Source organism: Alosa sapidissima, chromosome 10 (assembly GCF_018492685.1).
Source record: "Alosa sapidissima isolate fAloSap1 chromosome 10, fAloSap1.pri, whole genome shotgun sequence".
Taxonomy (NCBI): domain Eukaryota; kingdom Metazoa; phylum Chordata; class Actinopteri; order Clupeiformes; family Clupeidae; genus Alosa; species Alosa sapidissima.
This window is the reverse complement of record NC_055966.1, coordinates 21,431,078-21,458,425: the sequence shown is the minus strand read 5'-3', so window position 1 is coordinate 21,458,425 and position 27,348 is coordinate 21,431,078. Positions and strand designations below refer to the sequence as shown.

Below are 27,348 nucleotides of genomic sequence, written 5' to 3'. Positions count from 1 at the left end.
TGCAGAGAGAAAGAGAGGGATAACGACAGAGAAGGCAGTGGTATTGTCTGTCAGTCGTTTTACCACCTTCATGCCTGCACTTTAACCAGAGTGCAAGACATCACAGCACCATGAACTTTAACTTCAACCACCAAAGCACATAGGATGTGTTTGATGTTGATGTTTAATCGCCTAGGAACACAAGCACCACAAACTAACATCAATGAGAAAACAGCTGCATCTTACTGTCTACCTGTAGCCTGGCCGTCTGTCACTAGGCCAGGCGTGTCTTTTTTTCTCACTCTCCCCTGATGAGACAGTAGGCCTCGCTGTCACTTTCGATACCCGGGGAGTAGCTGTGGTGTCAGTTTTCCACTACCAAAGGGTTTAACCACAGGCTGATTTATTCTAACTCTACTGATTCTAACTCTACTTATATACTAGGTGTCTCTCAGGCTCTCTGTATTGATTGGGCTGTGCATTTGGAGTAAAGGAGGTGATACATGTTCTTTAAAGTAACACAATGTAAGAACTCCCCTTTCTGTCAATTTTCAACAATTTTTACTCAATTCATGTAAAATCGACAAAAAGGGTCATGCTCTTACCCACGATAATAACAATGTTGCAATCCAGAATGAGTTTGAAACCGTTATTTTAAGGTAAAACAGCTACATTGTGAAACATTAATCAGCCCTTTGTCCAGGCTCGATGAGCAGTCCAGCAACAAAGTCTATATGTATGTGTGGTGTGTGTGTGTGCGTGTGTGTATGTGTATGTAATGTGTCCTCATCTTGCCTCGTGGGATCCACGATCCTCAGAGGGCACCAGGCAAGTCAAGCGCCCATCTCTGCGGGTGCCTCCATGGTAGCACCTGCCAGAAGCTGTGCACCTATGCGTTCACTTTCTCCATCTGACACCATGGCAGGAGGGGGGCGACGCACAGGAGAATTTAATAACAGCGCATCACCCCCTTGTCAGGGGTCTTGCCAAAGCCTGGACTCTGACCCAGAGAGTCCAATATACCCTAACAGCAGGCTACCATGAACCTGGCAGAGGGAAGGTTAACAAAGTTAAACCCTCTTATTGCATGCTTCACTGGTCAGGCCAACTGTATCCCCCCCCCCCCCCCCCACACACACACACCCCTCCAACTGTCTGGGGGTGAAGGACGGCTTGGCTCCCATGGCCAAATGTTACCAGGAGCAGCACCTTGTGCCGCTTGGGTTAAGTGTTCACAGTGAAGTCACTGATTCCATAATCATGAAGGTGAGGAGGGCCAGATGGTCTGAGGGGAGGAAACTGCTGTTTTTTTTTTTTTTTTTTAATTATTATTTTCATACATAGTACATTAACATCAACAATGTTATTTTCCATTTGTACAGACAAATTAAACGCAGAAGCTGTATGAGTTAAATGGAAATTGCACTACTGCACTAGGTATAGCCTTTTGGCACAATATAGCTAAGATGAAAACAGATGGGACTTTAGATCCAATATTTTATGGTAAGAATGCCCCAGTGGAGGAGCTACCACCCTCGGGGCACAAATATTGTACAAGGGCAGTTACAGTTGACAATTTAGAATGAAAATTAAAATTTTTCTTTCAGTAGATTTATTAGTGGCAACATTCATGATGGAATGGCTTCAGGAGAGGCACTAACCACAAATGACAAGGTGATGACTCAAGATGCCTAAGAGTATTGCGCCTTTCAGGAATTCATAAGATTCCGATGGAATGAGTTATAGCATTCCTCACATTTACCGGCAGGGTGAATTTCAAACACATGATGCATGATTAAATGAAAAGTCATTACAATGAAATCATGTTTGTTATTTATCTCCTTAATAAGGATTAGAGTAATTCCACGCAAAACTGTCACGTCCATAACGCCAACACAATGCCATGGTACGGTATGATGTGACTGATACTTGAAATTTGAGCATTCACTCTTCTTGGTTGTAGAACTTACATGAGAAACTTTTCACATAATCATTCACATCATACAAATACCACAACATTTAGTTGGCGTTATGGATGTGACAGTTTTGCGTGGAGTTGCCCATTAAATGTTAAAATACTTCTTGAGGTGCAGTGATGCATGTGATATTGTGGTTGATTGGTTAATTCCAAGGAGTGTAAGGGGTGTAAACTAATATGTTTTATTAACATTGATGATGTTGAAATCTTTAGATCTGCTTTGAGCTTCTTTTGACCACAAAAAATGTCAAAAAAACATTTACAAACTGTATAGAGTGTAAGTGCAATTAAACTAAGTTTTTTAAATCATTTTATCACACCCAGTAGATGTAACAGATTCACAGACTATTCTCACTTTCAGACATTTCTCCAACCGTTAAGTGCAAGTCAAGGTACCTGTTTTTTTTTTCTTCATATTTGGGTTTAGTGAGCTTGATCAAACCTCTTGTGACAGGAGAGGTGAGACACGTATGATGAGTACACTGTCAGAGACACTCTCCATTATTCCTCTCCAGACGTCTCTCTCACCAGGTACTCCTCATCTCACCGCATCCTGCTGCCAATTGATCTCTCTTTAATTAATCCTCTTAGAGTGCATTACACAAAAATGCACTGTTGTCCTGTGCAGCAGTCGGACAGCAATCATTATTACGGCCATAAAACACAGTCTAAGCCAAAAACTCACCAAGTTCTAGGGGAGCATCATCAAAACCACATGGCTACAAATGTTAATGCTTGTAATTATACATTTGCAATCTATTGTACAATTACAATACAATTTCATCAGGAATGTAGACTAGCTAATGACTAGCTCTGATAATGTTGTTTCTTTCATGAAATATACTGTATATAAAATAATAAGATTCTCGGCCTCAGTACCACCAAGCTCCACCTGGTGAGGTCTGCAGGTAGCACCCTGAGTCTGATCAGAGTGACCCTCTTCATGACCATCCCCACCACGCTAACATGCCCTCTGAAGAGGGGCAGCTTTTGTTTATCTTGGCTCCTCGCTGGTCCTGGCGCCCCGGCGGTGTCAGGAAGCATTTCCTCTGAACTATGTGAGGGGCTGCCACAGCGCCGCAATCTGGACCCGCTTCTCAGGCGAGCAGAACCCTTTGACACCGCGGTTTTTAATTAAAATTACATTATGAGTAATCAGCCGGAAGAGCACAAGGGTGGGGTGGAGCAAAAGAGGAGGCGACAACGGGTGGATGGTAGAACACTGTTGAGTTTGTATGTGTGTGTGCGTGTGTTTATTTGCGGGGGGGGATTGGGAGGCAAACTTTTTCATTATTAACCTAAAGTGTAGACAATGCCTGTGTGCTCAGTGTAATTGGTTCATGGTTCTTGGACTTTATTTCAGTGGTGGGTACTATAGAATTGCAGATATGTAGGCCCAAATGAATATGATTTGTGTCACAGCTTTGTGTCATTAATCCGTTTTAAAACTTTAAATTGATCAAGCTCTCTTTATGCATTCAGCAAGACAAGACCTAAAGCTCATCAAAAAATAATATCAACATTTCAAATTAGTATTCATCCCAAGCATGTCAATCATAAAAGTCTAATGATTATCAAAATAACAGAGAGTAGTTTCACAAGATGTTCTACATGTTTTAATGGAATAAAGGGTAAAATGCCTTTCTGTGGAGATGAAAAGAGACATAAAATCATGAACAAAAGACTAGGGGAGGTGTGTGCTCTTGGCTGGAGTGTCACTGCCTTTTAGCTTTTGTGCCATTTCTCAGCCACCCTCACACGCCCTCCACCAGCCCGCTGCCCGATTGTGTGACAGACATCGCCGTCAATAGCATAACTCCAAGGCAAAAAGGGCTTGAGGAACAACACACCCTGTTCTCAAGCCAGTCGCATAAAGATCACATCTCTGCTGTGGCCTCGAGTCCTGCTGGACAAACTCTCAGGTAGAACCTGATGTGTCCTGAGACCTTTTCTGTTCCTGTGCCTCATATAAGATGAGACACAAGCCCCTCAAGGCGGTCTCTGGTATGTAAAAACAATGAAATGGGCAGCCGTGGCCTACTGGTTAGCACTTCGGACCTATAACCGGTGGGTTGCCGGTCGAACCCCGACCAGTAGGCACGGCTGAAGTGCCCTTGAGCAAGGCACCTAACCCCTCACTGCTCCCCGAGCGCTGCTGTTGATGCAGGCAGCTCACTGCACCGGGATTAGTGCGTGCTTCACCTCACTGTGTGTACATGGTGTGCTGTGTCTGTTTCACTAATTCACGGATTGGGATAAATGCAGAGACCAAATTTCCCTCACGGGATCAAAAGAGTATATATACTTATACTTATACTAAATGACTAATCGAGGCTTTGTGTTCTCTCCAAATCTATCTACTGTATCTCCACTAGATACAGTGGGAAATCGAATAGAAAATTATCTTCTAGATGCACTGATAGACTTCTCAGTAAACCAGGAAACAGATATTAAAGAAGAAATCCTGTGATGCGAGGCAAAGTGTATATAATTATAGTTATACAGTGAGTAATAATGAATGAATGAATGAATGAATAAAATGGTGGCAAATAATTAAAATAAATCACAAGTTTGGCCAAAAACCTAACATTATGAGCTGAGAAGTGGGAGCAAAACAAAAGTGTTAGTTAAATGTTTGATATATTATTACTCTAATGGTGTCCATACACCACATAAAGATGCCCTTCATTGCACCATAAAGGCATGTTGCACCATAAAGTCATGCTATGTGCTAGAAGGAAAGATCAGTTTTTTTCACGGTATCTGAGCTCAAACAAAAAAATGCATATATTCAATAAATATTTATTTGTATATCATAGAAGGTCTATGTGACACTGACATGTGTGTTGATCTTGAGAGAGAGTAAAAAGAAAAGCAGGAACTGACATAAGGTTTGCAGCAAAGTTGAAAACTTGGATGGGCTGTATCTGTGATATTGAGGACAAAATGTTAATATGACTCTTGTCTGGGACAAAAAAAAAACCCTCCAAAAAAGACCATACAAAGACCCCTTGGTTCCTACTCAAGTGCACTCACCAACATAATTATAGGCTTTATAAAGGCTCTTCTTCCCGAAAAAAGTCAGAAGAAGCAACCCAAAAGAATGGCTGGAAGTAAATTACTTCTGTGGCCTGGCTTTATGCTCCTTTAATAGGAAGAAGAGAAGGACGGTCTTCAGGAGGCAGCACAGGCCTCGGCTTGTAAAAGGGAGGCAGAACAAGGGGCGTCCATTCAGTGTCCTCAGTGGTTTTTGGGTGTTCATTAAGCCTCCATCCTATATACCGGCCGAGTGGTTGTTCATTACGCAACGCCGTTCCGATGTGTTAAAATGAAGGAGAGGCTTAAAAAGATGAAGACGAGGATGAGGAAGATGGAGATGAAGATGAAGCCTTGGGCGCTCTGAATAGGAGCCCACAAGCTCAAACACCATCACAGAAAGCATCTTATCAATTGTTAGTTTTTTTTCACACTCTGTCGTCTCCCTTGCTGTAATATACCTTTTGGGCTCCTGCTTGCTTTTTTTTTTGCGTCTTTTTAGAGTCCGAATGCTTGAATTGGGCTAATTACCAAAGAGAAAAAGTTTGTACCTGTTGAAAAGGTATCTTTTGGGAACCCCGACTTGTTATGAACAACAAATGCATGGAACTGAGGAAGAGGCCAGTCTGAGAGAGAGAAAGAGATGGAGGAAAATAAAGGCCTTTCTAATGCATCTTTAATGAGAGAGCTTCTGTAAGGGGTAGCTTGAAAGCTGGCAAAGAGGAGCAAAAAATCTATTAGTATTTCATCCGTCCAGAATTTTATTATGTGAAGGTTAGAAAACACTGGGCTTTGGCAGTGTCCCATTGAAAGTAGACCTTATAATGCAACAGACTGGCCATCTATCTCTTTCAAAAGCAGAGAATGGCTTCTGGTGGCTTTCAGACCTGAGTTTCATTGTATCTCGTTGTGTATCTGCTTGCCTCTGTATGTGTGTACAGTTTATTTGTGTGTGTGTGTGTGTGTGTGTGTGTGTGTGTGTGTGTGTGTGTGTGTGTGTGTTAAAGAGAAAGTCTGCCCCTATTTGTGTGTGTGTGTGTGTACTTGCACATATGGGTGCAAGAGACAGAGCAGAGGCACTTTGACACGGACCAACAAGAGACCCAAAAATATGCCCCTAAACCAAACTGCCCATCACCCCTCTCTCAGCATGTTAACGTGTGAAAACATCTACAGCCATTTACAGTTTAGGACAACACATCAGATTTTGTTCCATGTTTTTGCCTTTAAGCAAGTCCGTTGGCAGGCAAGAGGTCACCAAAATCACTGCCCCCACCCCTTCCTCTGCCACTTTGGCCATCTGTTAAATGGATGGACAATCTCAGATTCCCTAAAAGGAAAATGCCACTTGGACACAAACTCGCAGTCAGACACACACAGCCCAGATGACCATGAGATACACAAAAGTAAAGCATTCATACCAGTTAAATACCTTAAATATATTTAATCTATTTTTGTTAATACAACATCGCTCCATTCCATAATGCCTATATAATCAACTCACCCTTTACTATTTCATAACAAAGCTCATAATAAAGAAAGAAACAAATACATTTATAATATAGACGTTAAACACAGTTTCTGAGTAAACTATTGTATTTTAATGAACAACAGCAAATACCAAATACAGTCCCATCTGATAAGACCTGAACAAGAGAGTGACGTTAGCAACTGTACCATAAGGGCTTCCAACCTTACATTCTTAACAAAAAGTTTTCAAAGTTTTTCATGAAAAGGTAAGTGTTTCAGTGCAAGCTGACTGTGTAATTTCAACATAATGTGGTTTGATGGTTTCCAACAACCCTTTAAAATGAAATGAGTGAGTGAATTATTTCAAGAGCTCAGGGAATGTTATAAATATAGGCTGGCAAGAGCTAATGGATGGATGAAAATGGTCATTCATCTGGACAAATCTATACAGTCCTTCATGCTTTATGGGCACGCATCATCAAACAATATAATTGTTTTAAAATGGATGTACAGTTATAAAGAAATATCATGAACACATCATGGCTGCTTTTGTAGATACATAACTTTGCTCATTCTCATACACATGAATCAATCTTCACCCTCTTCCTGCTATCTTGACGAGATGGATACCTACTCCTGACTCCTTGGTGACCTCTCTCTGCTCGCCTTCACCCCAGACATCTCCCACCTCTCCCACACTCATGTCAAATAAGTGAGAAGTAAGATGGCATTGGATCTATTAACACTTTTGAGGCGAGGGTGTGACAGAGGAGCCACCACAGATGTATCGTGCGTGAATGCGTCCATCGTCACCAGGGACCAGGCTGCTGCCAGAGATGATGGATTTGTGTATGTGTGTGTGTGGGGGGTGGGTGAGGTGCTACAAGTAGTGGAGGGTTAGATTGGGGCAATTATGTTACCACTTGCCACAAACAGCTCCAATAAACTTCAGAGCTGTAAACTCTAGGCATGCAACACTGTTCACTCTGTACAGTATGCAGCATGTGTAGTGTCTGTTTCTCTCTCTCTCTGTGTGTTTGTGTGCACATAAAAAAACAGTAACCTGGCAGTAGTAAATATAGTACCAGCTATAGAAAAAATGATTTAGTATTTATTTTCTGCCTGCCCATCCATAAGTATGGAAGAAACACTGAACCCCAAGGTTTCTTTGTGAATAAATAAATAAATAAAAAAAGCCTCATTAGTGTTTGAGATCCAAAAGAAATGCGTTAAAATATACAGTGAGAATCTTTCTAAAAAAAAGTGACAAAAGAATCAGGAGCTAGGATAGAGAAATGCAAGTGGGGGGTTGGACATGTGCTATGTGAGACAATTCCAATCTGTTTGGAAGTGTTCTAAATAATTTCAAGTGCTTCTCTCTATTTTTTGACCTGATTTTGTTATTTAAGTACAAGATTAATTATTCTTATTTAATTCTGATGTGCATGCATTTTATGTAAGTATGGAAGTGTGCATGCTGACAGAGGTCTTATACATTTGGCTTTATCCTTTGGCATTAATAGCACTTGCATGCCTTAATGCCTATTCGCCTTTCATGTCTTCAAAAAGCTTATACTGCAACTGACTGAAATGTAATTGATTATAGACATTCCCATAAGTCATCTGATGCCTCCAATGACAGGATAGCCATTCACACTAACCACCTGCTTCAACTTTCATCAAGCAATTGTGAAGCATCCATACAGACAATGGACATGCATAGCAATTTGAAGAGGTTAGTTATACGAGTAATGTTAGACATTCAATTTGCATTATGAGGTATGACCGCTTCAATCATCTGCCTGTAATGCTCACTAGAGTACGGTTAAGTACAGAAAATGACAAAAGTGATCAGTGATATACAGATGATTAGATGATTCTGTAACTATTGATAGCACCATTTGTATGGCGTAACATTATGCAACTCAATAAAAAAGTTGTAGTGCTTATTAAAAACTTTCAAGGACTAACCTTGATATGGCATTGATGTGTACACACCTTTGGTCTTTATGATTTACAGACACAAAGTGTCAAAACATTGTAACCTCATAAACATGTATTTAGACCAATAGATATAAAGAAAATCTTTATGATTGAAATAATAACAAAAGATCACACTCAAATGGGAGAGAGACTGTGAAGTAACATGACAAAAACTGAATCATTTTCAGAGTCTGTTTGACTAGACTAAACTAGGAACATGATGAATTTCTAACATAGTTCATTAGGAAACCAAAGTCTCTGTCACACTCAATAACTGATTCATGGGGCATTTCTGCATTAAAACTTCACATAAAGCCGATTAATTACCTCAGGCTTAGGTTTGTTTGCGCACAATGTGCCTTAGTGAAAAATAAAGAGCTTACGTATTACCTCTGGGATACTGGTAAGCTGAGAAACCAATAAATCAATCAATGGATGAAATGAACCTTGTCTACATTTGCCACAGTGCATGCACCAGGAACTAAGATTTCAATCATCTGCAGAATAATAATGACAGACAAAGATAGAGGGAGCTCTAAGCAAATTGTTAATCACAATGTGATGGGAGACTCAGCAGATTTTCAAAGGGAAACGTCTAAATACACTTGTGGGACACATTGGCTCTGCCACGTTGGCTGGCTAATGCAAGTTGTCTATTCCTTTATGAAGCCTTTGATGAATATTGATAAAGAAATGTCTGGTAATGTTTGTTAATCTAATGTTGAGGAGTAAATACCAATATCCTACACCCATCTATTCAGAAGCAACAGAAAAGACTACATACAGATTGTGATAAATAAATATGTAATTTCATGAATTTACAGTGTTTATGGGTTTGCCGTCTACATTCTAAATTTAAATGAAATATATTGAAAATGCAGATACATCAAAACTGAGCAGTAAACATTCTTACACATGAACACACACACACCTTCAGGGAGGATCTTTTAAGAATTGATTTACCAATACTCCAATCAAATCTATATCTTTTATCAATCTGTTTACTGGTGTTAGACATTTTGGTGGATGATGATCCAGAATGGATTATGCTCCCTTCCCAACTCAGCATTGACTTTTAAACTAAATATTAAAACAACATGACATGAAATAACAAACAATGACATGATATCATGTGCATGTGAGGGAAGGAAGTACCACATTACAGTATGAGATCCACCGAGCCTCAGTCATGCACCCTGGCACAGGACTGTTTAATGGGGCTCAGATGGAGTGATAATGAGAGTGGTGTCAGATTGGCCCTGGCAGTGACCAAAGGAGTCAACTTCCTGTTCGAAGATGGAAACTGTCAGATCCTGTGAGAGGAATAGCGACCTCCCAGTTTCTTTTTAAAGCTTGTGGTTCAAAATATACTTCAGTGGGCCCCCTGGAGCTCAACTGTTTAAACAAGGTGCCAGGCTAAACTGCTGATTTAATCTACACACATGCTGAAAAAATATATGACTTACCCATCCATTTGAGTTAGGCTAAATTTTGAATATTTGAAGAAAGTCCCTACAGTCCCTTCAGTCCCTATTGGTCAGCTGATTTCCAGTTAGTAAGTACCTGCACTCATATGTACATATTGCTGCCTTAAATTAAATCATGAGTCGATGACCAGTTTAAACTACTGTGTGCTTTGTATCAAGTGGTTGTCACATTGATTTAGTGGCTTTATAAGGGTGTCACATACAAAATGATGCTAACAGCATCTAATTAGCGAATGCAAATGAGGATGGGTATGGTTTGCCTGAAGAGGCAGAAGAGGCACTCCATGGGGTAGCTGGAACGTGACCGTTCACCAACCGCCCCCACGCTGGGGACCAAATGTGATGGTTCACTCCTGCTGCTTCTCTTTACAGGAGAATGGACTGAACCATACAAATACTCATAGGGGGTAAGAAGGGGAGGAGGTCACTAAAGGCCTTGACCTTCTGTTGTCCAAATCTGCTCCAACCTGTCCCGGTGACATTTTTATCGGCAGGTGTGTACTCCTTGTATGCCTACATGCGTAAGTTGCTAAATACACCAAAGATGCGTGAAGAAGCAAGCAAACACCTTTCCCCATTCAGCCCTCTCTGTTTTACGAGTCAGTGCTTTTTCTAATTAGAAAATTGGATGCATGGAAAAAAGGGGGTGGTGGGGGGCATCGACACTTGAAAATTCTGTGAAATCAGGTGCTCCAAAAAAACACAGGAATGGCAGCAGCGCCCGATTTCCCTGCCATGGTGGAGTGGAGACCGTGGCGAGGCTGGCACGGCAGTGGAGCCAAGCCTTCTGCCATGGCAGGACTGGAGTGGCCAGAGCAGCGGAGGGCGAGGTCACCAGCACTTTCTCCCTGCCTGAGAGCGCCACGGGACGGGGTGGCAAGGCATCAGATTGGTACTTTAGATGTGTCAAAAAGAAAGCGCAGGGGAACCACAAAAGCGTAAAGCAAACTAACACCCTCCCACTCCGCCACTCTCTGCCTGACTACCTCTTCCAATAATCAAACCCCCTCTGACACATCAGACCCACACAACTTCAGATAAGAGTCAACACTCTACATGGGACTTGGGATGTTTAAAAAAAAAAAGAAACTGTGATGGTTGATAAATAATTATAAAGCTACTGTGACTTGACAGAAATGTGCAGAATCTGATTTGGCAGATTTAACCAAATCCTTACTCTCCAACCACTAACCCGGAAATATTTACTCTCTATGTCGCAGTTCACCCATCACTGTGGTTATCACAACTCGGTGTGGTTAAGCTTTTCTCCAAACAGCAATGTGCAACAGACAAGCTGTGTATAGTCACATTTTTCAATTCAGTGGATCAACATGTAAATGGTATAAAAAACAACAACCTGCATAGCCTATACCTATAGGTCTTAGGGTGTATGTGTGGAGCAAAGAAAACTAGAGATGAAATGGAGGAGGCTAATATAAGCTGAGTGTAAGACAGACAGACACAAGTGAAAGAGATTCTTCAATTTTGTGAGAGGATAGTACTGTAAGTGAGTGTGTCATAAAGTCCATTCTCCAAGGAATCAAAAAACATTTATCCAAAATGCTGAAAATCTACTGGTTAAAAAAACATTCAAAACAATACATAGACTTGTCAAACGTGTCTTTCCCCTAACTATTTTGTGTTAATCATAATAACAAATTTAACCTGACATATACACTTTAAGGCAAGGTTCAAACTGAAGGTGAGACTGGAGTTACTATCTTGCTATCTCTGTGAAGGGCATCGTTTTCAAAACCTTAGGGTCGGGAGGGACCCCATGTGGGGTCGCTTGAAATTCAAATGGGGTCGCCTGAGATACTGGGTATCTTACAATTGACCAGTACATTACATTAAAAGATCCTTCATTACAATCTGGCTACATAAATCATGCTTGATCAACGCTCCAAACAAAGTAGCAAAACAACCACATACACAAAGGTAGCCAAACGAATTAGCTTGCTAGGACATTTGGGGGGAATCAAAGTACCACTCTCGACTGGGTGTTACAATTGAAATAGTGTGAATGATTGGGGTCACCAACATTTTGTGACATCAAAATAGGGTCACCTGCCAAAAAAGGTTGGGAACCCCTGGTATAGGGTGTAAGACATGTCCATAGAGTATGGGGTGTAGCTTTCTTCCTGAATAAAGATGAGAATGAACAAACATGTATATTAATACTCATGAAGGCATACAGGTCCCATAGTATTCTATTCCAAAGTTATGCTATTCCAAATTAAACAAAGTAAGAATCAAATGTAACAAATTAATTTGTGAAATATTTCGACTGTCTGATGACAAAGCAAATGACCACATGCCAGTGTGTACAATATTAACAACAATATATCTTAAATCTTAAGACTTCAAATAAGTAAAAGAATGGACTGATAATGACTTCAAAGCATGTATGTTTTCATTGATGTGTCCTTGTTATCACTGATAACAGACAATTTGGCTATCTTACCAGGCCTAACAAAATACTTTACATTAGACATTACATCCAAGTGTCCAATGCCATGAGCATGTGATGTGCATAAGTTGAAGTTGTATATATCCATATAAGGATAAGAATAAATTGGGTAACTTATAAATGTGTAGCACAAGTATGTGTGTGTTTCTGTGAACTGCTCCTGAGCAAAGCTCTGTGATTTCAAAAAATCTGATCTAAAAAGGTTTGAACAACTCCCAATAGCAACAAAGATTGCTACAATTTTTTTAAAAATGGCAACTACTTTTGTAAAGAGATGTGGAAGAGAAGAGATCTATGCAATACATTCACGAAGGAGGGATAAGATTAATTTTCCGGTTGCATCATTTAGTGCATCACTAAACGTAAAAGACCATGCAGCGCATGCCGCAAACCGCAAACCGCACATCCTCCTATTCATCAGTTGTTTCAACATGAGTCTGGCACATGCATTCTCTCTTTCTCTCTCTCTCTCTCTTTCTCTCGCACGTCACAGCTTGCTTTTTCACACCTTTAAAAAAAGTCACTGCACTAGCAACTGCAAACATCACCTTCAATTGCTCGGAGGCCAACTAAAGGAAATGGAGAATAAAACTATGCAAGAGCCGAGCCAGCACATTAAGCAATAGTGTTGGGTTAAAAGGCTCGCAGATACAGTAGATTCCTGTTTGCATTCACACACAGTTCAGTAGAGCGGCCTGTGTGGATGGAAACAGCCCATATTGCTTCATTAGTAGCTGCCAGCCTGCCCTCCTGTCACTGAGAAAGCAGAAACGTGTTAAAATTACACATTCGCACTCCTGACTCACTGATTTAATCACAGCACAGCAGGACACACATGGGTGGGGTCATGAATTTGAGCGTGTGTGTGTGCAATGAGGATAACAACAAAATTATGAAGATTATATGTATTTCTGATGCAAGTGAGGAATGCAGAGTACACACACACACACACACACACACACACACACACACATATCCATGTCAGTGGCAGTAGCTGAATAACAGTTTGTTGTTCTTCAGTGTGCCATTACAGTAATTACAGTAATGTACTACTGTACATACAATGACAACGTGCATGCGATGCTACGGTAAGGAATAGGGCACCAAACAGTTGGCTGTGCATTTCAGCCCGTCACGCACTCATCAAACAACAGAGAACTGCAGCCATCCTGGCCCATTAAGCGTTGGACCGCTTCCCTTTTATTTGCTCGGTTGATTATCGACTTTGACAACAATATGGTAAGACTTCCCTTCCCCCTGTCGGGCAGCCCCTGGCCCGGGGCCATTCAAGGCCACTTCAGGCCCCCTGTAGACTACAAGCCCTGGCTGTGTTCCAATTCACATACTCCTGTACTCATTGGCTTGTACACTCATATTAGGTATTGTAAGTACAGAAGTACGCAAATTGGAACACAGTCCCTGTGTTCAAGGGCCGCTCAAAAGCTTCCACATTCTCCTATTTATGACCCAGAAGGCTAAGTAGAATGCGCTGATGTAGCCTATATGGATTAACTATGTGACATGATATGACCTTACATGGTACTTAATACAAATCTATGTGTGCCAAAGAGCTATGTTAACCTGATGTATTTCGTTGTCTATTTTAGAATCTGCAGTTAGAAAGACTGCACACCTCAAATGGAGCTATTTTGACTGTGGCCTGTGACAGGTGGCACATATGAGCCTGAAGATTCCTATTGAGCTGCTTTGAATTGGCTCTAAACATTTAACATTGTTTATTATTGCATTTGCTAGATTTTGCAGTAATATGTTATATATTCTATTTCTCCTAAACTAGACTCAAACAGCCTCAAACTCTTTCGTTTAAAGAATTAATTCAGAAGGGAAAGCGCGAGAAAGGCTCCGACCACTGACGACGCAGGGAGCGCTATGTGCACTCAATTCACAGGTCCCTCATGGTGGTAATAAGACGGGGGATTGGAGCTGTTCACACGCCTTCAGCTTGTGGTAGAGGCAAGCGCTGTGAATCAGACAGTGTCATACCTACACAGAAACAGGGGGAACAGGGTAAGTAGGCTAACTATCTAACAGATCACTTGCTTAGAAAATGATTATGTTGCCATACATTTTAACGTTGACACGTTTGTTGCCGAAAGAAAATATTACTTGTTTTTAGAATTATGATAATACATCTTAAACAAGTGATATCTGGGCAATTGGTGTAAGCCTATGCTATCTTCATGTTTAAATATAGCCTACGATGGCATGTCATATTTTTTTATAATTTGGCTTAGTCTATTTAAAAGCAGTGTAAAGTGTAACGTAGGCTAATAAAGTAGTGTAATGATTTTAAAGCTATCCGATTTGTAAGCTCTCTGACGTTATCCTCAACAGATGGGCTAGGTCTCCTCATACGGGAAAAATAATAGCACACTTATTACACGTATTCCCCTATTATCGGGATTTACACATATGACTAGCTGGTATAGGTGTACTGGGTAGCGTATGTGGCGTAGTGAATATATTCGTACATTTCTAATTAAAATAGTCAATGTTTAAGCAGTATTTTTTTAAGTCATAACATACTATTCCCAACTTTAGTGCTTGACCAATGATGCTCAAATTGTTTTGTTCCAGAGATGAGAAAAATACATAATGTTGAATATTATTATTATTATTATTATTATTTCTATTATTATAATATAATATAATATAATAATAGCAATAGCCTACTAATACAAATATGTGTTGAAATTAAAATACGTTCTGATTAATTGAGAGAGCTGCACAATAGCGCTCGCACACTTGTCTAAAATTAAGATAGGTCGAGTGTCAATTGATGTGGAAACTTCTTGTTAACGCACTTCCACATGTTGGTGCAAAGACTTAGACCAGCCACAGTAAAAATGCAATGCGAATACACCAATTAACACAAACGATTTGCCTCTCGATGAGGTCTAAGCGTTCACTAAGTAGCTATAGGTAAGCGGTCAAAGCAAACATTTCCCTCACACAATTGTATCTTTAAAATCCATTTATTACAACTAACAGCAGATCAATTGTGTCCTAAAGGGTGGACCCCAGAATATTTTGTAAAGCTGTCTTAAGTAGCCTACAGGTGGCCTATTGGGTAACCAGAAGTTGACAACACCACGGCTTTGAAAATGATGTTTTACATCATCACTGATATCAGAATGGTGTGAAATTGTAGGAGAAACCTGCTAAATAACTGGCCTCACGTGTCTACTTCAATGCCACAGTGATGGCAAGTTGGCTAGCTTTTTCTCGGGCCCCGCCTACGGTTAGGAACAAATTGGAATTGAGACCAATCCAATTTAAGATGGTTACCTGGATTTTGTGTTATTAGATGCACGTGGTAGCAGAGTTGAGTTGGAGGTGTGGCTGCTGCGTGTCTACCGCATGGAAAAATATTCTTGGCTCATGTGATGAGGAGATCGTCTTTCTCTTGTTTCCAGGTGCCGTTGTTATTGCCTGTATGATGCAGCTAGGAGAGGGAGAACTGGATGACACTTCTATTAACCTACCGAAATCGTTTTGCCATTCGTTAACCGAGAATAACAAAAACAGTCCTGGCACAGTACCGACTGATTTTCAAGAGGTTAATCCACCAGCCTCTCAACCTCAGCCAGGAGCGAAAAAGTTTTTATCCAAAACGGAAAACGACGAAATGCTTGGAGAGAGACAGAACGATGCTCTCTCTCTGTCTAAGGCCTCTGTCCAAGACCGAAAAAGTTCTCTGACGACGGAGGAAGAAGACGCATCCAGTAACAGGCTAGGCGGAATTAGCCCCGATCGTTATTTTATCTCGGCGTCTTCGCACCAAACGCAAGACATGAATCCCTGTTCTCTGTTTCCTTACCCGGGTCAAGCGGGAACAATTTACGCAGGATCCGATGGCGCCAGGTATTCAGCGTCGCTGCACTATAGTTCCGTCCTCCCCTCCACGGGCTTCTCTCCTGTATGCACTGGACGTGGACAGTGCGGTTCAGGCTACCAGTTCGGACAGGGTCACGGCTGCATCTATCCATCCTATCAAGGAAGTGGACCCGGTATTGGTCCCATGCCGCTCTCAGGAACAGGTACTGGTCTGAGGGCTCAGGTGTATCTTTGCAATCGCCCTCTCTGGATGAAGTTTCACCGACATCAGACGGAGATGATAATTACCAAACAGGGCAGGTTTGTTGAAATGATTTTAAGTTGGTATAAATGAAGGAAGTTTGTCTTGATTGCACCATTCTTCACCCATTGATAATTAATTTAAACGTATTTGACTGAATTTGATAATTTCACGCTAAGAATGTGAGACGATAATATCCTCCTGCCTATTACATTTGGTGTCATAATGCTATGCACAATACCAAATACACAATCATGCAGATAGACCGGGGATATGGCCAAAAATATGGTCGATATAGGCCATTTTTGCTCATCCCATATTTCGAAATCTGAAAACCTTCCGTGCCAATTTTACAATTATTTTAGGCCATTTGGAGTTAGTGTTTTTACTTATTTCTTTTTAAAATCAGATTTACTGAAGATTTATTCACCCTTGTATTTTTTCAGGCGGATGTTTCCCTTTCTGAGTTTTAATATTACAGCTTTAAGACTGAACGTACATTACAATGTTTTCGTGGAGATCGTTTTGGCTGATCCGAACCATTGGAGATTTCAAGGGGGCAAATGGGTGACTTGCGGAAAGGCAGATAATAACATGCAAGGTAGGTTTGTGCACAATTCGAATTGCAATTATGCTTCCTGTTTACTACCTCAATTGAAATGCAAGTGAAATTCAAGAATTGAATTGGAATTTAAGAGCCAGTTTCAGCAGGTGCCTCTATTGACCATTTTCACTGTCAGAGCAGTTTTCTCTATTGCAAACGTACTCCGTTAAGTTATACTAGGGTGATCAATTTTACTGTGTCAGATTCTAAACCAATTATATTTCGATTGTTAGGAAACAAGGTGTATGTTCATCCGGAATCTCCTAATACGGGTGCTCATTGGATGAGACAAGAGATCTCATTTGGCAAACTCAAACTGACTAATAACAAAGGAGCAAGCAGCAGCAATTCTCAGGTAAAATAATATTTTTTATATATATATATATATATATATATATAAATTCATTTACATTATTGCAACATTTATAAAAATAATAAAAAACATAATTGATGGAGCGGAGCTCATATTCTGTTTAAGTAGTAAATAGTTATTTAGCAGTATGTTGCATTTAGAAGACCGGTTTCACTGTTGTTAATGTAAAAGCAATGACTGGTGTATACATTCGTAAAAAGCTCTTGATGCCCCCCCCCCCCCGTCATTGATTAAAGCTAAAGCTACAGTTTTTGTGTTTGTGTTTTTGTACATTTATTTCCATCATGCAGATGATTGTCCTTCAGTCCCTTCATAAGTATCAGCCAAGACTTCATATTGTAGAAGTTGGTGAGGAAGGAGTGGAAGATTTAAATTGTGATTCAAAGACCCAGACCTTCACCTTCGTTGAGAACCAGTTTATTGCTGTAACTGCATATCAGAACACTGATGTAAGTAACTGTTTGTGTGTTGTCTGGCTTTGTGAGGGTCGCTGGTGCGTTTCTCAATTCACTAAATTTTGTTCCCACTTTTTAGATTACACAGTTGAAGATCGACCACAATCCATTTGCAAAGGGGTTTCGAGATAATTATGATTCGTGAGTGCCTTTTTTTGTCTCTTTGACCAAGGAAATATCTTACTGTGACTTTTGAAATGTGCATGCATGCATTTTAAGTACTAATACATTTCATCTTCTATTTGCAACATTATAATAAGCGGCCGTAGGAGATACAATAATGCATGCTTTAGATGCTCATGTCCAGAGAGTACATGTTTGAATGGGAATATCCACAAGCCTTCATTTTTCCCTCCTAATTTCCAGGATGTACACCGCACCAGATGGAGAAAGGTTTACTCCATCCCCCACAGACTCCCCTCGCTCCCACCAGATCGTGCCCGGAGCCCGCTACGCCATGCAGCCCTTCCTCCAGGATCAGCTCGTGACCAACCAGGGCCGCTTCTACAATGGCGAACGGGCAGTGCCGCAAACCAACGGTCTGCTCTCTCCACAGACGGAAGACGTGGGCTCTGCCTCTGCGCAGAGGTGGTTTGTCGCCCCCATGCAGCAGACGAGTGCTAACAAACTGGACATGGCCTCGTACGACGGTGACTACTCCAGCGGCCTGCTCCCGTATGGCATTAAACCTTTGCCCCTCCCCACGTCGCACTCTTTCGGGTACTACTCGGACTCTGCCTTCACGTCGGTGGCTGCCGGGTGGGGCCCGCGCAGCGCCTACCAAAGAAAGATGACCACTACAGGCCTGCCCTGGTCCCCCAAGCCAAGCCCCACCGGTTTCACGGACGACCAAATGTGTGAGAAGGACAAAGCGAGAGAGGAGGGATTGTCAGGTGCACAGCAGACGCCAGCCTGGCTGGAGACGCCCTCGTCTCTGAAGCCGCTGGACGCAGCAGACCCTGGGGTTTACGCCATAGGGTGCAAGCGCAGACGGGTCTCTCCGGAGGAGTCCAGTGTGGAGGGCTCTCCAACAGTGAAGGGTGAGGACTTGGGAGTTCCAGAAAACTTGGCCAGAGAGACTTCTTCCAAAAGCATGGGCTATTATGCCTTCTATACCAGTCCCTGAAAAAAGCTTTTAAAGTTGCTTTAGTCTTGGGTGAGATTTTCTTTTTCTCCATTCCCATTTTATTATTGTGCTACCACAGTGTATTCATACGTTTTGTAATATGTGCAGCTGTCTTCAGATTCAGCGACTCTGAAGCTTCTTTCAAACTGTGACAAAATAGATTACACTCAATTATGTCCACTTTATTAGTTATTAGATCATGTTATATGGCTCCAGCATGTCCTATGCTATATATTTTTACTGATAGGATTTTTATTTATAATTGTACAATATCTGTGCAGTGTGGGATGAGATGTGTACATGTGTTCTTACATTGTTTGTGTATCAAAGTGTTGTATGACGGGTAATAAAAAGTCCCATATGCTTTTAAAAACGTTTTTTTTTTTAAAAAAACTAATATACACTGGACAACCCAGTTGAAAAAAGTTGAACATGGACTATTTCAACTTTTCTCTGCGGGAAAAAAACGTTCTGCGCCGTGGGATTTTTCGAGGATGCTGAGCCCTGTGAACACTGAACTTCATAAGATTTGTATAGAAAATAGCCGCTGTCGGCGAAAAAAAATTATTCTGAAGTCTGGTTCGTGGTTCTTATCATCCAACGCAATCAACGTAGCAGGACATTCAAAACTTACCAGGAGTATTTTTGTGGAATTTGTTAAATTTGAAAATGCACAAAACATCAAGAACGGTTTCCATTAGTGATATGCCTATACAATTTATATATATTTGTTTTACTAAACAAACGAAGGATTTTTAATTATTTTGCGTTCACAAATGTAGGACAATTAGCCTACCGATGTGTGTAATTATCGAATTCAATAGCCTACATGCTTATGCCTGTGACAGAAGACGTGCACTGCGTGAAACCGAATTTTACTAGGCCTAAATTAATTTTGTTGAGACCGTAGCTATGTCCCGGGACTTTTAACAAATTTGAATAGTCCCTAACTGTTTTTAGGCTAAAGCTATTCATGGCACCGAGTCATTTTAGGAGATCTATCATTTAAGATTGAAGACTAGTGGATATTTTATGGAAAGGCTTGAGGTTAAGGCTTTTGTCATTCTCTAACATTTTGTGCGGCATAAATGTGTATTGGCCATCGTATTAAAAATGGATTTGTTGGTCTAGGGGGCTAGGTCTATTCTCGCTTAAGATGCGTAAGGTGAGTTCCAATCCCAGACTAGTCTGCTTTTGAATTAGAATTTGAGTAGCCTAATGTTTCCGGAGTCAGTCGGAGTGATATGGGGAAAAGTATAGGAGGGGTTGCGAAATGTTTTGCAGTCTGAATTCAAATGCTCTAAAAAAGTTAAACCAATGTAGGCTATTGAAAACTGGGATATTCAGTAGCCCTAGATGTAGATTTACAACTCTCAGAATTCCCATGTTCCTCCCGAAAGTGGATGCTCTGTTTACGCCAGGAGTATTCAGTTAGCCTATCAGCGAGGTCCAGTTACGGAAAATGTCCTCAAGCAAAGGTCCGGAGCATCATAATGTTTAACGTGCGTGTATAGCCTACGCAAACTCAAATCTCACCTGTGCCTCTTTCAACGATGAACTCGAAGATGCTGTGTGTGTGAGCTTGCAACGGCTTATGCAGCCACTGGAGCACCAGTTGCACACTTGATGTAGTATCCATTGGAAAATAATAAATAAGATTGTGGAAGGCTGTCATGCATTAATGCTTTGGTATTGACAGCCTAACTACAAGAAGACATTCCGCCACCGATGTCCATCTCGCAACATTTTCCAAAATGAAATTAATGTTTGCCAGTTGGAGAGAAGGGGCACGAGAGCCAATGTTTATTTTTTTTTGTTGTTGATGGGTCGCCAGACAAAAGGTTGAACTGGCCTCGATCGTCCACTGATGTAGGCTAACAGAAACTGAAATGTCGACTCAAGAAGGCTAGTCTAGCCATTTCATAAAGTCACTAACGACGTAGCTATCAATTAGCTGCCTGGTGTCGGGTTACCTACTAGGCTCCCTGTTGTTATAGGGGTTTGGTCATTAATCAACTGAATCAGTCAACGTAGGCACTCATACTTGTGCCCCTGCACTTTGGAAAGTGTGAAGTCGAGCAAGAGCACCACTAGAGGTCAGTAAAGACCGTGTAAATAAAGGAGTTTGTGGATTAGAACAAGAGATAACCAAAATGGCATGTAGGCTAGAATGTGTGAAAAGCAATATCTTTACACGATAACAACATAACTATTCATAACCTACATTTAAAGCTGATGAAGTTGTCTGCAGCTGGACACCGTAAGAAGCGCTAGATGTGGCTTCAGTATATGAGCTAAGCCGTGGTATATTTCACATTTTCACTTTCTCTCCATTTTAAGTGAAAATATGATTTTTCCCTTGCAATGTTTTTTTTATCTGTTTCACTTAAAATGGAGAGAAAGTGAAAATGTGAAATATACCACAGCTTGGCCCATACTGAAGTGAAATCTCTTCATGTCAAATTAATGAATGAAAATGTATTTTGGAGCCATTATTTTAATTCAAGTTGTTTGTCCATATCTTTCCATTAAATGAAAATAGTGCAAACCAAAGAGATTGGGAAATAATTCAGACTTTGATTTCATTTGTGAATGTATCTGAGTTTGAGTGCATGTCTGCCTCTATGGTCTTTGTCTGTATGAGTCCCAATCACAATTATGTGGTTATTGTTATGCTATTTGACAGACACTTTTGTCTAACGAATTGTTTAAAATAAAGTAGAACCCATTATGAGTGAATTTTCACTCATTGTAAGCAGCTGATAGTATCAGTCCAGACCAGGAGGCCGAGTAAAATATTATCTAGCTATTATCTTGCACCCCAGTGGAAAGGTGTCATACATGTGGAATTTAGCCTCAATAAACTCAAGAACCAGCAGCAAACTAACACAACCTATAATAATTATACGACTTCAGAATGCTGCAGAAACGTCTGTTAAATTGGTAGAATGGGCATTCTCAACATTTAAAGGTCCAATATTTCTTATATTTGACCACTGCAAAAAATCAATGTGTCACATGTTTCACTTGTTATATTTTAGCATTAACATCATTAATGATAATGTATTTTACTTCACCTACATAAAAGTGCATCCTTTATGGTTATGTTATTACATTGTCTAATTTGGAGTGTTTATTTGCACCTGGGTACTAATATCAGTTGTCACACAGTAAGCCTCCATTAGATAAAAAGCTACAGCTGCATAAAATAAAGCTGCATAAAACAATTTCAGACATTCTACATCATGATCATATTGGTGATATTGGTCCCACTATAGTAGAATTCACAGGAGATTCACAGATTTGTGCATCCATTGTGTCACAGAGATGTACAGACACCCTGTGTCTGCTTTGCCATGCTACACCTTGGTGTAAACAGACACAGGCTATTCCCATTAGTATGGATGGCTATTGACCCCTAGATGCAAAAAGCCCTTTGTGTTTTGCGCCAATATGCTGGATAGAGGGAAATAAATGGGGGATTAGGAGGAAATATATTGAGCCAAATGTGCTTATCAATATTCTCAATACACTGTAAATTGTTGTAGATGAGAGTGGTGCTGACTGAACTGTGTCTTTTCCTCTGAAGTAGCTTTAACATTACAAGTATTTACCACTAGTGGTGTGAATGTTTTATCACTTTCTATTAGCTGTTTCACAACATCATCACACCTGAGGGACAAGCTCTCATCTTTACAAGAGACAAGAGGATTGGCTATTTGGCCTGATGGTCTTTTGGGCCCCCACCATCGACTTCAAGGCAGCGCTGACACTGTCGACACCTAACTCCCTATGGTGGCCAGAATTAAATTTAAATCTCTCACTTTGGCCTATTAAGACACTGACTGGATCTTCTCCCTGCTATCTTAATTTAGTGATCAAGATCCCCAGCCGCCCACTGCGGTCTTCTGATGAGCGTCTGTTGTGTCGACCAGCCATAAATGTTATAGGTCTAATTCAAGACTCTTTTCCACAGTGGTTCCTTGTTAGTGGAACGAGTGGCCCAGTACACTTTGTTCCTGTGATAGTTTTGGGTCTTTCAAGAGGGGTCTTAAGGCATATCTGTTCAACATGCATGTAGTTTATTAAGCGTTTCTTATGCATTATGGTTTGTATATTATAGTATTCATTTATTTTCATTAGGCTATTGATTGAATTTACATTCTTGTTTATTATTGCTGTTCTCCTTGGTGTAGTCTTACTAACCTTTTTAATTGTTTACTGTTAAATTCAACTATTGTATTGTATTATTGTTATTTGTATGTCACTTTAGACAAAAGCGGCTACTAAATACCATAACATTAACCATATATACGCTAGTCAAAAGTTTGGAGACACTTATACATTTCCAAATAATTGCAAAAGGGTTCTCCAATGTTTTCTCAGTTAGCCTTTTAAAATCATATCAGATTAGTAAACAGAATGTGCCTTTGCAACATTGGATAAATGGTTGCTGATAATGGGCAATGTAGATATTGCATTAAAGATCAGCCATTTCTTTCTACAACAGTCGAAACTGCTGCCCTGATTAAAAAAAACAATGCAATTGATCTCAGCTGGTATTCTGTCTATAATGGAGTGGAATGGACATTTCTAAGTGTCTCCAAACGTTTGACTGATAGTGTATATATAGCATTAATCATGTCAATTTATAGATTATGGCTGTATAGTATATAGCACAGCATGCCAAACTAATTTAACAAAGATAGATATAATTCAGTTTGGAGCACTGAGAATAGCCATAGGTGCTCCAACAAGTGCTATACTAGTAGAGACAAAGGAAGCCCCACTTACATTAAGATACATAAAGTTGGCATTAATATATAGGTTTAGGTTCCTGGGGAGCAGTAATAATCCAGCATCATCAGTATTAAATGATTGTTGGGAATATCAAACAAAGGCTAAAGGGTTTGGATGGAACATACATAATTTAGCAGAACAGTACGGCATTAAAGACTTGGCATGGCACACCACCACCTCCACTGGTAACCTTACTACGCCTACAGTAGGTGAAGTGCATCACACCCCTGTGCATATTTTGTGAAACTAATTTATGTTCATATCCAGTAGCAGTTGTGAAAGCACAAGACAAATGGCCTACATTGAACACCCTAGACCATGTACAGTATACTCTTAACATCAAGAAAGCATGCAGAACTGTTTCTCTCCCTCACCTGGGACAGTCAGATCACATCCAACTACTCCTGATCCCAGCATACATACCGGTCAGAAGTAGAAGGACTATCAAAACCTGGCCTGACACTGCCCTATCCCAGCTCCAGGACTGCTTCCAACAGACTGAATGGGACCTGCTCTTTCAAGGCTACTTAGATGGTGACACAGAGGCTATCCTGGATTACATCACTTCCTGTATGGACAATGTCACAGTCTAACGTCACATCAGGACATATCCCAATCAGAAAGCCTGGATGACGAGAGAAGTCAAGAGACTCCTGAGGAAACGTAACATCGCCTTCAGGTCAGGGGATAAAGAACAGTACAGCTTTGCCAGAGCTGACCTGAAGAGGGGTATCAAGAAGGCAAAGAAGGCGTATAAGAGGAGGGTGGAGGCCCACCTGACAGACAACAATCCGCGCAGTGTGGCAGAGAATAAAACAACTAATCAACTACAAAGGCAGCACTGTCAACAGCACCACCAACACTGATACCTCACTGGCTAAGAAGCTGAACCACTTCTTTAGGTTTGAGGCCGACAGACCTGTAATAAACCTGCTGTCTCCACCAGCCGTCACCAGTCACACTCTCATTCTGCAGTAACATGAAGTGAGATATTCCCTGAAGACTGTAAACCCACGGAAGGCAACTGGCCCTGACTGAGTGACAGGCAGAGTCCTTAAATCCTGTGCGGACCAGTTAGCAGGAGTCTTCACCAGAATCTTCAATAGCTCCCTGTCACAGGCCACCATATATTGTATGAAATCAGCCACCATCATCCCCGTGCCAAAAAAACAGATATGTGAACTCGAGTCACATGACATGGATTCGAGTCATGATTTTAATGACTTTAGACTTGACTTGATAAAATTCGGCATGACTTCCGACTCGACTTGGACTTGAATACTATTCACTCGAGACTCGACTCGGACTTTGCCTCTTTGACTTGTAGGCTAATGACTTATATGTCTCGAGTTATAAACTAAATTTCCTGACCGTGGACAGCCCAGAGACGCACACTTCCGCGACAAAAAATAAATAAATAGCGGAGACAAGCGGGCAGAGCCTGATACAGAGACATGCAATTGCGCTGTGGAAGAGAAGCCTTGTCGAGAGCTGTTGGCAGGGCCGGTTCTATAATACGCACACTACACAAGTTGCGTAGGGCCCCGCAAGTAAATGAAGCCCCCCTCCCCTGTCTCCCCTGGAGTCAAGCTAGTGACAGACAGGTAGGCCTATACAGTTACAGCGACAGTGTTTCATAGGCTACATTAAGAAGATGAACATGAAACCGAATTACCATTCAGGGCATGAAAAATGGAAGAAACTTCACGAGAATGAACAGTGGGAACTAGCCTGGGTGTTCCCATGCTGCCTTGCGCGCGATTTGATTCACGCTGCTAAGGCAGCCTGGAGACCATGGAGCAAATTTTCGCCTGAGATAGGGAACCAATCACAGAACAGGGGGGAAAGCAAGACGATGATGAGCTATGCACAGACGCATTTGATAGACATCCGTGGCACCCAATAAACGGATCTGGGCATTTTTTTAAAATACGAGAAAATGAACGTTTGGTTCCTAGACCACGTCTCATTAAGAAGTGGTGGCGCTAGCCAGGCTAAGTGGGAACAGCAGTCGGGTAAACTTGTGTTCGTTCCATGGTTTGATGTCTACACGCATCTCTCCAGTGTTGCTGGCCTAGGCTAGGCGAACCAAACAGGGAAGTGAATCCACCGAGGTGAAGTTAGTTTGATATTTGATATTCGGATCTTCGACAGATATTCAAAAAAAAAAATGTATGCAGCCGGTTTCACCCCGTGTTTGCAGACAATGTACAAACAGATGACCTGTCTATTTGCTCCCAGCCGACCTTAGTGACCGTCTAAAAAGTACTTTCTGAATTACCTTCATAGTCTTTTTTGTCAATAGCTTTGACATCATGTGACCTAGTGACTCCAAACCAATTCAAAATAGTTATTTTGTGCCCGATGAGTCCCATATAGGATAACAATTCTGCATTGGTTTTGAGTCACTAGGTCACATGACCTGGGAGGTATTGAAAAAAAAGGAGACTGTTTCTTATATGAAATAATGTATTTTCTTTAAAATATTAATATAAAATACAGTGTGCATACAGTGATCCTAAAAAGAGGTGTGCCCGATGAGTCCCATATAGGATAACTATTCTGCATTGGTTTGGAGTCACTAGGTCGCATGGCTTGGGAGGTATTGAAAAAAAGGAGACTTTCTTATATGAAATAATGTATTTTCTTTAAAATATTCATATAAAATACTGTGTGCATATAGTGACTATAAAAAGAGGTGTGTCTGATGAGTCCCATATGATAACTATTTTGAATTGGTTTGGAGTCACTAGGTCACATGATGTCAAAGCTATTGACAAAAAAGACTATGAAGGTAATTCAGAAGGTCCTTTTTAGACGGTCCCTAAGGTCGGCTGGGAGCAAGTAGACAGGTCATTTGTTTGTACATTGTCTGCAAACACGGGGTGAAACCGGCTGCATAATTCTTTTTTTTTTTAATATCTGTCTATAATATCTATCTATCTTTGAATATCCGAATATCAAATATCAAACTAACTTCACCTCGGTAGTGAATCCCCTGATCTGTCTGCGGCTTTCTTGCCAGCCTTTCCCAGTCACGGTACTTAGCAAAATTGTGAAATATAATCACATGTTCCAGTTTTGAATGCGGGCGACTGGCTAGCCTTGCAGTGATTGTGTGGAGTGTACTGTGCTGTGCAGTGATGTCTAAGATTGAGTGGAAATGTGCTGTGCTCTAACGTGTGAACCTGTTACCTTATGGGCTTAAGTGGGCCGGCTAACCTGGCCGCTAAAAGTGACATTAACCTTCTTGCCAAACCCACTGTGCAGCAGCGACCGGACAGGGTGAGAGATTGACACGAAATTGCGGCGGGTGCCGGTAGCCTAGTGACAATAGTGTAAAAGTAACACCAGTGTAGAAGCCTCAAAAATACAATATTGCAAGTAGGCTAGCATATGTCAGCAACATGTTGAAGTTTGTTGAGTTTGAACGAGGATGTAAGCAAACATACAGAGCAGAGGGACAGTGAGCAGGTGGTGGAGCCTAG

The 27,348-nt window shown here is 41.0% G+C and overlaps 1 protein-coding gene across 1 annotated transcript; it reads left to right on the top strand.

Moving 5' to 3' along the window:
• The first annotated feature begins 14,270 nt into the window (after positions 1-14,270).
• On the top strand, positions 14,271-19,433 carry eomesb (eomesodermin homolog b). Its single transcript, XM_042107890.1, has 7 exons — positions 14,271-14,431; positions 15,841-16,561; positions 16,949-17,103; positions 17,340-17,461; positions 17,770-17,928; positions 18,014-18,075; positions 18,301-19,433. The coding sequence occupies exons 1-7, from the start codon at positions 14,320-14,322 to the stop codon at positions 19,058-19,060; spliced, it is 2,091 nt and encodes a 696-aa protein (XP_041963824.1). The 5' UTR covers positions 14,271-14,319; the 3' UTR covers positions 19,061-19,433.
• The last annotated feature ends 7,915 nt before the right edge of the window (positions 19,434-27,348 follow it).